At 35.5% G+C, this 12716-nt stretch overlaps 1 protein-coding gene across 7 annotated transcripts in view; it reads right to left on the minus strand.

Annotated features, from left to right (window-relative positions):
• Positions 1 to 733: 733 nt before the first annotated feature.
• LOC128028917 (RNA-binding protein Musashi homolog 2-like) overlaps positions 734 to 12716 on the minus strand; it is a 234461-nt gene continuing 222478 nt past the window's right edge. For 5 of the 7 annotated variants that reach the window (XM_052616250.1, XM_052616256.1, XM_052616254.1 and 2 more), the window contains 3 exons: positions 11924 to 12078; positions 7811 to 7887; positions 734 to 5336 (listed from right to left, as the gene is read on the minus strand). In XM_052616250.1, the coding sequence (XP_052472210.1) occupies positions 7846 to 7887; positions 11924 to 12078 (197 nt within the window). In that variant the 3' untranslated portion in view covers positions 734 to 5336; positions 7811 to 7845. Of the gene's footprint in view, positions 5340 to 7810; positions 7888 to 11923; positions 12079 to 12716 lie in introns of all 7 variants that reach the window. The other 2 variants (XM_052616252.1, XM_052616251.1) reach the window with 2 other exon arrangements.

Raw genomic sequence — 12716 nt, forward strand, 5'->3', positions numbered from 1 at the left:
AGAAAACACATCTGATGGTTTTGACTTGTTTAGTTGTTTTAGATAAATAACCAGTAACCTATTTTTTTTTTCTTTTTTATTTGTTACAACTTTAACAATGTTTTACACTTTTCCAACTACGAAAACAATCATTACATCGTTCCCATTTTGTTTGTGTTATAACCTTTTTTCTTGAAATGCACTGTGTACTTAAAACCTTAATAAAAACTTCCCTTATACCATTTTCATGATTTCATCCCTTTCCACAGTTTAAAAAAAAAAAAAAAAAGCACATAGAATCCAACACATTTTCACCCTCCCTCAACGAAATTCCTTCTTAGGGTCGTAAGTTCATATCTAGGTCACCGGGGTGTACAGCGAGGGGAGGGGGTGTACAAACAGGTGTCCAGAACAGATGGCTTTTATGACCCTCATCAATCAAATTGTTTGACACAACCCATACTATATTCTCTCTTGCACTAGTGGAAAAGCATTTCTCTAATGATATATTTCTACAATTATTTAATATATATCTCACTATGTGTGTAGCCTTTAACCAGTCTGAATCAAATTTACAGATGTAAACAAATGTGAGAATGAAAACAAACTTACACAAGAGCTGTTGGGCTCTGTATTCAACTTTGTGCATTTTAATTGTTGTGCATGTTCTGGCATACAATCTTTTGCAGGAATATTCACTTCTTTTGAATCACAAATCAACTGCTTGAAAAAAGTTGAAAATAAAAACCATGAGTGAAATGGTTCAAAAACTCTTTTATTATTTTTATTTTTATAATTTTTATTATTGTTTTTTGAATCTTTTCCAGACAAACACATTGATTTCTGGACCACAGTAGAGGATGGAAACCTTTCACAAACATTTTTTATTATTATTATCATTATTATTTGAAAATACAAATATAAAATTATACTTTCCACATCTGAGATGTGAGAGACCCCCATCCACTTTAGTTTATTTTACAACAGGGCTTGAGCAAGCCATACAAGAAGACCTGAAAGATGCTTTCAGACGTCAGTCCGTTCAGTCAGTTCTCGCGGTAAAAAGTCCGTTAACATTAAAAAATGGGCAAGTGTTAGGAATGGGCAAGGCAATCAGCGAGGCCGAAGCCTCAGGAGAAAATGGGAGTCCAAGTGTCAAAAATTTGACCATATTGACCCCATTAAGCTACACGTCCTTGTCAGGTTTACACGACACATTCTGCAGCTAAACTACTACAGAGCCTCCTGGTACATCTGCTGCAGCTCTTACACAACACATGATTTAACAGCCAGAGAAACAAACAATGTGGACTAGCATTAGTTCACCTACGATGATGAGTCATGAGGCAGTTTCAACAATTTAACAAAGAGAGAGAGAGATATATATATATATACACTATACATATATAAGTATACTGTACATTAGACATTACAGTGTAGAACGTTTTGCTGCTTTATTAGTGGGATGATCGTTTTGGCCATTGCCTAGCACTTGCCGCAAAATTCAAGTTTAAATGGATACGGTAGTTCACTCCCAAAATCACCCAACACCTTCCAGGTCAATTTTTTTTTTTTTTTCAACCAACAATTTTCCAATGATTTAACTAGTCTAGCAAGATGTGTAACATTCATCCGCTGTAAACTGCTGTCCATGGAAAACAAAATGGTGATAACAGAGCCATGCTACCTTAAAGTCCAAGCTACGAGATCAAATTACGGGAATAAAAAAAAAAACTGGGTAAGCTAACCGATGCGAATGGAAAAGACTTTTAAAGTCTAAAAGGGTTGCCAGACTTCATTTTAATCAAGAGTCACCGAATCACGCACTTATTTGACAGCAGAAGGGAAATGTGCTTCATCTGCTGTTAAAACATTTGCCTTCAGATGTTTAAGTGCAGACCATCTAAATTTGTACCAAGACCTAAATGGATCTAAGAACAACAAACCACATAGTGTTTGCGGTTTAAAAAGATGTCTTCAGTAAGAAAATGCTGTGCACGGTTCGTCCCGACAGCACCTATCGCTTTAGCTCAAATGTATTGAATATACTTCAGTTAGAAACCACCTTTCATTAAAAGTTGTGCTGTGCTGATCGTAGCTCTAGTAACATAATCTCCCCAGTGAAGATGGTACATTGGCTCATGTTTGATATCCCTGAGAACAGATGTGATTCAGGAATACAGATTCAGAGTGACACTGGATTTACACTAAAGTCAAGCTAATTAGCGAGACATCAGAACAGACAATTCTGAATAGATGCTGAATTAAAATGAAAAGCTGGCAATGCAATTAAAATGTACAAAAACAATCATATTGTGAGTTACGGGTGACTCAAAACTAAACTAATCTAGGCATAAAAAGAAAAACAGCGCTGTAGGCCACTGGGATTTTTTTAATGAGTATAGATATCAAAAACCTATAACAGTTTTATCCAGATCTATAATGATTAGGCTATATCATCATCATTGCTTTGTTAGAACCTACTAAAAAAATATTTATGAATTTTCATTCACGTAATAAAATAATCATAGCTCGTGTCCTTCTTAAAAAAGAATTAAAGTAAAACGGTTTTGCATATCTAGCGTTAGCATTTAAGGTAGTATGGCACACCCCTTTTAAAACATTCAAGGGTGGGGATCCAATTAATGCCTTGATTACAATTCTGTCATACAGCAATTTCTTTCTCCTAGATTTCATCAGCGAGAGCTTTGGTTAGTTGAAACCATATGAGACCAGCAAAACAGTGGAATAAAAAAAGGAGAGAGAAAAAAAAAAGAAAGGAAAATTACTATGAAAATAATGCTCAGTATTTTTTTTTCTTTTTGTCTTTAAATGATTATAAAGAGAAAGTTCTATCCTTACAGGTCCTAAAATTGCTAATGAATACCTCTACATCTTAACATTAAGTACATAACACCTACAACTACTCACTAAAGAGAGAGTGAGATATAGAGAAGGGCAAAACGACAAAAGGAGAGTGGGGGGGGGGGGGGGACTGTGAAAAATACCAACCAAGAAGTGTATAGACCACTACACTGGTATCAAGACAGCACTCTTTTACAAGCTAAAGTCATAATCTTTTTTTTTTTTTTTTTTTTTCGTTTTTTTTAACACTACTGAAATACAATGATCAAAATAAAATTTCTGAATGAAGTGACAGGGAATGAAAAGAAACAATTGATAAATACAGTACATAATACCTGTATTATTGTCATTGTTATATTTAGTATAATCATTAACATCCACAAAAATATTGATAAAAATCCATCCCTATTTAAATTCAAAACATGTTAGGGATAATTTTTCTTTCTTTCTTTTTTTTTTTTTTTTTTTTTTGCACATTTGTCTTTTTTTTTTAAACAGCTCAAACAGTTAGCACAAAGTTCTTCTTGTCTTATTATTATATATATTTTTTAATCGTATTACTTTTATCATGTCTCCTTCTTGAGAAGGAATCCAGCATTCCGCCTCACCTGTTAGTTTAGTCAAATGAACCAAAAAACAACAAAACCATTAAATAAAGAAAAACAAAACATTTCAAACAAGACCAAATAACAGCATACATCAGTCAATTCATATTTCTAAATGCCATTTGTGTCTCATCAAATCCAGTCCCCACATGTACAACAAATGTGTGTAGCAGCTACTGGTTTCAATCAGTTTCAGTGTTTCTGAGGAAATGAACTATTGCTACCAATAAACTCATCTGTCATCTCTCATATTCTAGAATAAAATCCCTGGAAAGAGATTATTTAAAAGTACAGTCTTTGAATCAAAGCAAGCCAAGACTCCAGATTCGTAAGTGTTATCCCACATCGCTCCTTCACATGACCCATGTTAGAGACTCTCAGTTCACATGTGCAAATAGAAAATGATAAATTCTCTCTCACAGTGCAATGATTTGTTTCATTTCAAAACAACACTTTAATATCTTTTTCAATATCTGTCTCAGGCTAAAATAAATTAATTTGTAATCTCCTTTAAAGTAATTCTCACAGGAATGAGGTAATGGTAGAAAAGATGTGTTTTTCCTAATCGTAGAGCAATTTCAAAACGTTTGGAAATATTGCCTTTTTTATTCGAATCGTTCCGCGTAAAAATCTCAAAACACATGGACACTCGTCAGGAAAAAGAAGCTCATACTAGAACGCGAAATGAAATGCTACCATGAAATGTCTGGACACTGTTTGAAATCACAATCATGTGTGCTTTGGATTTTGTGGTGATTTGTTTTCTTTTGTTACAATGCTGATTTAAAGTATATTCTTTTTGTAAGCTGTGCACATTTGAACGCACTATCTAATCCATATGCTGGTATTACACCTGCACAGTTGTAAAGCCGACGGTATTTACAAAGCGAGCCAACAGTGTTTGATTGAGTTTCGTCCGTACTGGGGTAAATCATGGCCTTTGTGCTACAGATGGACCTCAGTTACTGCACTGAGTCTCGAAGATAATCTTGCACTGACATATTTCAGCTTGCGCACAATACAACCTCTATGACACCATCACAAAAATATGGTTCTCTCTCAGAAACAGTTTGATGCAGTGAATAGAATAATATATACAGTTTCAGAATTCTTTTCTTTTTAAATCTCATTTCACAAAGTATTAAAAGGAAAACTTTTTCTCTCTTTTTTTTTGTTTTCATCGACAACAAAAATGACATTTATAAAAAAGGACTGTGAAAATATTGTAGTCCTCTTATTGCCCAAAATAGGTAATCATGGTTAACAAGACATCACAATAAACATAGAACAGAGCTACTAAGATTTTTTTTTTTTTGAGTTACCCAACTCATTGCGGTTTAGGCTTGAATTAAAAAATGTCACCTTTCAATCCGGTTTCTTCCGGGAAATGTGATAGACGAGGGCTGTGAAATGACACTGCTATTGGAATATCACTACCTCAAAAAAACAAAAAAACTAAAACATTTTATGTTTACATAGTCGCTCTCATCAGAGAACATTCAAGAACAACAAAGAACATCTAGAAACTCAAATAAACGTTGGTTGATTCAACGTGTACACAATAAAAAGATGGAGAGAAATAAAAACGCTTCTAAAAGGAAAAACAATAAAGGAAAAAATATATAATCCTCATTTAAGGTCAGGGCTACACTAGGATAAAATATTCAAAAGCCAGGTTTTGAGTATAGTACAGCAGATTGTTTAGTTGTTGATTTTTTTCTTCTTCTTTCTGAGATGATTCTGACATTTCGGTTTGTTCTTCGTGTGGCGCCATCTCAGCTTTAGATTCCCATTCAGCGCTGTAGTGCTTGAAGTTTAATGGCCTTTACCTGTACACAGAACCAATTAGAAACTCCGGCCAGTCTTCCCCGGGCCTCCTGTTAAACTCTGCTGAAACAAACAGAGAAGTTGTTCAAAACTGGCACGTACTGTACTTTCAGTAGTGTGTGTAAAATGTGCTGCATCTGAGCCTTGCTGGTGACATCATAACCTTAACTCCATGAACCCTGACACTACCAGCCACAAGACTGACCACCAAATGTCTCATTAACTTCAAATCAGTTTGTTTTCAAATACACTACTGTTCAAAAGCTTGGCGTCAGTTAGATTTTATGCAGGAAAAAGTGGAGACATTTATAATTCCACAAAATATTTAAATTTGAAATATATTTTTTAACCTTACCTTACATTAAATAATCCTAAAAAAAAATATTTTTAAAAAATTGATAATAGTAATAAAAATAAATGTTTCTTGAGCCTTAAATCAGCATATTAGAATGATTTCTGTAGGATCATGTGAAGACTGGAGTAATGATGCTGAAAGTTCAGCTTTGACATCACAGGAATAAATCACATTTGAAAATAAATTAACTCTAAAAACATTTCTTTTAACTTATGTATTTTACGATATTACCGTTATAACTCTATTTTGATCAAATTAATGCAGGCTTGGTGAGCATAAGAGAGTTTACAAAAAAAAAAAGTTATGTTTAAAAAAAAATCCCACATTTGAACAGTAGTATAAATTGTGTATGCATTCCTATTATTATTATTTTTTTTCAAAACTAATATTTTTTATAAGAAAACGGATTTTAATTTCAAAATCTTATTTATTTGTTTAAAATGTAACTATTCATTTATTTTTTTAATGGGTGAGTTGGGCTGGAAAGTGTCAAGCATATAAATGAACAACTCCAATGCTATTTAAAAGCAATCAATGTTGTCTTTGATTTAGTATTAATCTAAAACAAGGAAAATATTAACAAAAAATTAGCAAATGTTTCTAAACTTTCAGTGCTTTATAAATCTCTAACATTTTGTACAAGTGTGAATTTGTGAATTTCAAATACAATTGTGCTTTGTTTTTGTTTTTACAATAAAACTAATGTTTTTAATAGTACATATAGACTTTGGAATTGAAGCTTCTAACCATACACAGAAAATCTAGTAAACCATGTATTGATTCAGTCTGTCTGACAGCTTTAAATTGAAGTAAACATGTTATATCGTCAGAATCACTCCACCGTCAGCATCTTTTTATTACAAGCTTTGGTCGTTTAGGCTCAGATACAGAACACATTGGCACTTTTATGTGAACCCAACTTATCTGCACGGGGTTCAGGCATCGACACAAAACAGATGTTAGTGTTTCAAGCATGCAAAAACTCTTCGGATGTCCATCCAACCAGGAAATGACAAGTTAAGAACCCGCTTCTGCAATATCTCTCTGCTGCTGTTGCTTTCTCTGACTGCTAATGTGCGCTTCAATCAAACGTTTGGAGAATCCGTACAGATGGAGAGATTCTACCTTCTCATTAAATCAATCATCCGTTTTGCCTTGAGGACAAAATGAGAAGCTCTTTAGGAAGATTATGGGTGACAAACCGCAGTCCGCAGGCCTCTTATCCAGACGACAGGTCACAGGTAAATGCCATGGAGCCACAGAGTCTGGCGTAATCGCACTTGATGCATCACCGCAATAGAAAAAAAAAAAAAAAACAGTCTGGGTGCAAATATTAGCTAAGTATAGGGGACGGATTTTGACTGAATAAATGCGGATCCACTTATCCACACACACCGTATTTAAATAAGCGAGTCATCTCCGATTTAGCCATATCTGGCATTTCAGCATATACTCAAAAATCACCTTTAAGTCCTTAAGACCTAGCTATAGAAGCACAGTGATTACGGAAACAGCGCCTTATCCAAAAAACCCGATGAATTACATCAGATGGCACCTAAGTCAACAGATTCTCAGCAAAGAGGGCTCGCTTCCAGGTGCACGCTAATCAAAGCCGCAACACCTGTGCATAATATCCAAATACAGCACTTCATAGAGGATACGAGGCGATGTGTGTTGGGAGCGCAGTGCCACGGCTGTCGCAATCCAACTACGGCAGTGAAAGAAAGCAACTCCACAGTTTTGAGTAGACCCGCTCGCAGACATCATGCATTAAAAGGAACAGTCGAATGACAGACAGGCAGGTGGAGGATAAAGGAGGAACTAGTGATAAAAAGTAATGGGGCAAACATGTAGCTGCCACACTTACGGTGTTGGCGAAGCAGGAAACACTTTTCAAGGCTTTCAAAGGGCTTCAAAATGCGGAATAAATAATAAAATAGATTTCTAAAAACCAGGTTGTTGCATATGAAGTTTAAATGTCCTTGTCTAATTTATAAAAGCCCTGTAAAAGCCTATGGTGTTGATGAGGGAAAAAAAAAACCACTACACAGATTCAACGTAAACTCATCTGAGAGGGAATCAAAATGAATGGGCAGATGGAACAGGAAGATAGTAGTGAACAGATACAACATTTTGGAAAAAATATATATATATTTCATAAATGGTACAGGGTATCTACCTCAAGTGAGATGGCAACCAACCACCTGTTAGGTTTCAATGGTATCCATTTGTAAAAGCTGTGGCAATCAAAGGACCCTAAAAGTGTACAGTTAGTAATGGTGTCAGTATGCATTCTGAGTGAAAAGGCTAATCTGTCTATCACTCGGAAGTCATTTCAATCATTGCATGTGTTGCTAGCATGAATGAATGTTATCTATCATCTTTAAAGATCAGTCCACATCCTTTCCTCAGTCTGATCTAGTTGAACAGCAGGGGAGAGCAAGAATAACTGTAACACTCAGTAAATCTAATAGGTCATAACTTAATGCACATTACACTCAATTGTGCCCAGAGTTTAACATCTGAATGACTTGTATCATGTTTTGTCTATGTGACCTTTGTCAGACTTTTAAAGACAGCATGACTGTAACGTTACAATAATTATTTCCTGTTTTTGCAAACTACTAGTGCCACTGAAGTGGTTCACCTTTGTACCTTATTTACCCTTAAAACCTGATTATCCCTTTAAACAAATATCTCTTCTTTAGCGCTGATGTTTTTTTAACCAATTGAAAAAAATCATACTAAAACATAATATAGATTACAGAATAACAGTAGACTGTCAGTTACATAAACTATAATTATTCACATAACATCATTTCAAATTATGCAGCAAATATGTACTCATTATTGAACATTCTCAATCAATCTCAATTAACTTTTATATTTAATTGCTGGACATCGTAGATATGAGGTTAATTGAGGCTAAAAATCTTCAGGAAAAGAGCAAAAAAAAAACAACAACAACTAAAAGGTCTTACATTTACTCTTGCTCCCCATTTAAATCTTTTACTGCCAAACAATGAAAAGAAATACGCAAATTTCAAAGAACAAGAGAATGGAAAGTATGCTGTTGTAAGAGAAAACTTATTTGATTTTTTTTCCCAACAAAGATCAAGTAATTGCATAGAATCATTTACATTCATGCCAACAATAACAACATTAATGAATTCATCTGGAATCACAATTCATGCAGGAAACATAAGCGAGAGACATATGCTGTCAGAAGTCACACAGAAGCCTCAATCTGAGCAGGAAAACTGTGAACTTCATGTGTGTCAGGCTCCGGTCCGAACACTGAGGAATCTAAACATTGGCCAGATGTGTCCACCTTTTTTCTAACAAGCCTAGTGCATTTTTAATTATGGAAGACACTTCAGGTTTGGGGAAGTTACACTCGAAAAGACTGTAGCATATCATTTCAAATCATAAAGCTGCACTACAAATGATCCTTATCCTTATCTGTCTGTTCGGCTGAATGAGTTGTACATTTTCCTACATGTTCTATTTTCAGACGAATAACTTAACGCTTAGTATTTTAATGTGACATAAGAAGAATATCTATGGTGAGAGCTCTTTACAATTTTTATCCTCCTGGTTATGTTCTTTCTTCCCTTGTATTCAGCTGTTAACAGTGTGAAAAAAGAAAACTGTGCATTTGTGGCACCCGTTTTTAATTTACGATACATCCCATGAATTATTCACTGGAATGCACGAAGAATCTCTCATTTTTCTGCCCCCAAATCCTAAAGTCTCTTTCCAAGTTTGTTTTCACAAGGATGCTTTAAATATAATTGTCTCCTCTTTGCGGTTCTAATCCCTGTTAGCAGTGTTTACTGGAATCGTTCTAAAGCAGGTAATTATGATATTTGTAATCTGTTGAAATGATAGAAATAATTGAAATATTATCACCCAATGTTGATGTACATGTCTGATAAAGGCAACATATAGACATATATATCCACAGTGATATTTAACATGTCTGTAATACTACTGCAATAATCAAGATTTTGGGGTTATTCTTGGTCTTTTGGAAGTCATTTTTAATGCTTTAACAATTTGAAATGTCCTTTTAATGTTCAGTGGTTGAAGGGTGAGTAGAATAATGTCTCCTTATTGTACGCAGTTAGAAGAAAATGCTTATTATTTTGTTCCCAGACTGACTGTTTACAGTTTAACAGACGTTTCTCCCATAAGTTGAGCAAAGCGTCATGGGGCGTAGGAAAATGGTGGATACATTTATAGAAAGAAATCTTTAGTAAAAAAGCTTTTCAGTTTGTGAGGACGCTTCTGAGGCTAACAGAAACAGCAGTTCATGTCAGACAGCTCAAGAAAAAAAGTCTTTCTTCCTCTAGAACACTGTCAATCACTTGTGAGATGTTCTGAGGGTTTGAGGCCAACCTAAATTTGACTCTATTTAGGTTAGAAAAACTCCATCTGAAAGTCAAGCGCAAGGTGACATTGTTATTCTTAAATTCCCATTTAGATTTAATGAGTGCCCGGTCTGTTTTGCAAACTGTACTTAAGGGCAAGAGAGAGAGAGAGAGAGTGAGAGAGAGAGAGAGAATTTGCTTTTCCTCACAAACAATAGATTGGAGGGGCATTGAAAGCAGAATGAATAAGAGGTGTTTGCAGATAGGCAATAAACTGTGTCCTCACATACAAAGGCTCTTATTCATTTTTTCAGCAGATCTGGACGATGGTTAAAAAAATGGCTGGAGCCGGTAATTCCCTCAGCAGTTTGTGATTTAATGCGGCCCTGCTCCTTTTCTCTTCCGCCAACTCCTACTCCATTAAAAACTATAACGCACGGAAGGAATAATGAATGTCTATGGCTTCAGAGGGCAAGACAACATATTCTTATGACAGGGTTTCTCATAAGAGTTGATTATCGCCTTATTGATTAAACATATGCACTTTGTGTGGGGGACCTTTCAAAGGCTGCCCATCATCTGCTTGAAAAATAAAAAAGCCATTGTGTGTGGGAAACAAAATACAGGGTTGAAAATGAGAGAATAACTAATTGTGAGATTTCTGTCCTCCGGGCTGGCACATGAACAAAAGCACACTGACACATCACACTGCTGCTGACAGCCGGTACAAGTTCACAGTTTGTTATCCTGAAGCTGACAGAGAAGAGGAATGCTGGTGGGAATGCAGAAATGTTAGCAATGCTAAAACCGACGCTATCTAACGTGAGCTATTTGCCTGGGCACCTGCTTAGCACTAATGAGACCATGATTTCACATTTTCAGATTTAAAAGGGAGACATTTTTATAGCATTATTCCTGATAATTAGTATGAGTAAAACATGCACATCTATCACACCTTTGGACCCACTGCAACCTAATTCATCTGAGATGATTTTACTTTTGTCACATATATTTGCTTTTTTGATTTCACATACCTGCATATCACACATTCTTTTAGTCCTATTAGTCGTGTTAGAATTATTTATTCCTTGAGAACAAACTTAATTTGAACTATTTTAATTAGCTAATTAATTTATTAGCTAGATAATTTTTCAGAGGGAATTCATTAAATAGTTTCACCACTTTTGTAAAAGGTACTGCAGTGCAAAAAAAAGTGTCATTCTTTTTGTACAAACATGCCTCATTTATACGCAAATGACGGCAAGATTCTATTTAAATAGAATTTTATTTTGTATGGTGCATGGATCAAGTTAGGTTTACAGTAAAAATGTTTTATTTTCGTAGTTATAAATAAAGATTAGAGTATGTTTTACCAGAAAATACTAGTTCAGTCTTTATATTTCGAAATGTCAATGTGTTTGTTACTTACTGTTTCTTGGTAATTGTTATTACTTAGATGTTTCAAAGCATTTTTTTATGCTACATTTAAGACAGCAAAATGGTGAATTGTGCCATGCAAATTGTATTAAGCACTATTTTGTGGACGTATTTGCACTATTACCCAATTAATTGAATTAATTGAATAGGGGGCTAAAATAAATCTGACATGAAGTGCAAATACGCTATAATACTGATATTAATATTATACGATATAAAATCTATGTTATTCTTGATATTTAAACATATTCAAATAGCTTAAATGTCAACATAATTTATTCTACTAGGAATTTTATAAAGCCAATATCTCCCTTTCCAAAGGAGCTGTCAATCTAGTCTTTTTTTCCCTCAAACTATAGCAAAGAAAACTACAAATAGCAGCAAGAGCACATGAGTCTAAAAGCCCCAACTCGGGCAGGCTGGTGAATGCATTATGTGGGACAGAGCAGAGCAACAATGATGGAGGTGGATAGGGTACTTACAGCAATGCTGTGTCCGAAGCCGGAGCCGGGCTGGGGACTAGCAGCGCTTATGTAGTTGCCCACGCCGGAGTCCTGGCTGGTGGGGCCATACAGATCAGCCACTGGCCCGGGACTGCTGGCTCCATGAAAGGCTCCAGGTCGGGGCGGGTTGGTGCCTGCCGGAGAAGTGGCAATGCCAACAGTAAAGTGAGCAGGGTTGCTAGTCAGGACTGCTGGTGTGTAGTACTACAAACAAGCTTAGCACAAGCATGCACTATAAGCAAAAAAAAGTCATGTTTTGAAAGGAAGTTGTGTGTGTATGTCTATACTTCCTAAGGTGTTTTAAAAATAGTGGCCTAATGTTGTCTTTATGATTCATCCAAAAGGTACGAAATGAAAAATAAAGAAGCTGGTCTTAAATTCTTGCACATAAACATACACACACATTTTGCATAGCTAGTCAGCGATACCTCAAGCTAGCGACTACTGCAGCAAAACATATCATCATTCATGCAGATGAAAGTACACTTATGTGTGACGGACACATCTTGCCAGCATTCACATGGCATGCATACTATGTTTTAGGTGAGCTGGACTGATGTGTGATGGAGAGATTTTATCTATTTTTTTACCTCTTGAGGGAATTTGTGATGTTTAAATGTGTGAGTGAGAATGAATTGCTTCCTTGCAGGTTCCTTTCATTATCATAACCTCACCCTCTCTCTGCTCCCGTACACTCCTTTTCCCCCAATTTCATATCAAGTGCTCTAAACCCATCCTCCTTCAAATTTGACTGCCGGTTTTCCAGTCCCTT

Source organism: Carassius gibelio, chromosome A15, assembly GCF_023724105.1.
Source record: "Carassius gibelio isolate Cgi1373 ecotype wild population from Czech Republic chromosome A15, carGib1.2-hapl.c, whole genome shotgun sequence".
In the NCBI taxonomy this organism is placed as follows: Eukaryota; Metazoa; Chordata; class Actinopteri; order Cypriniformes; family Cyprinidae; genus Carassius; species Carassius gibelio.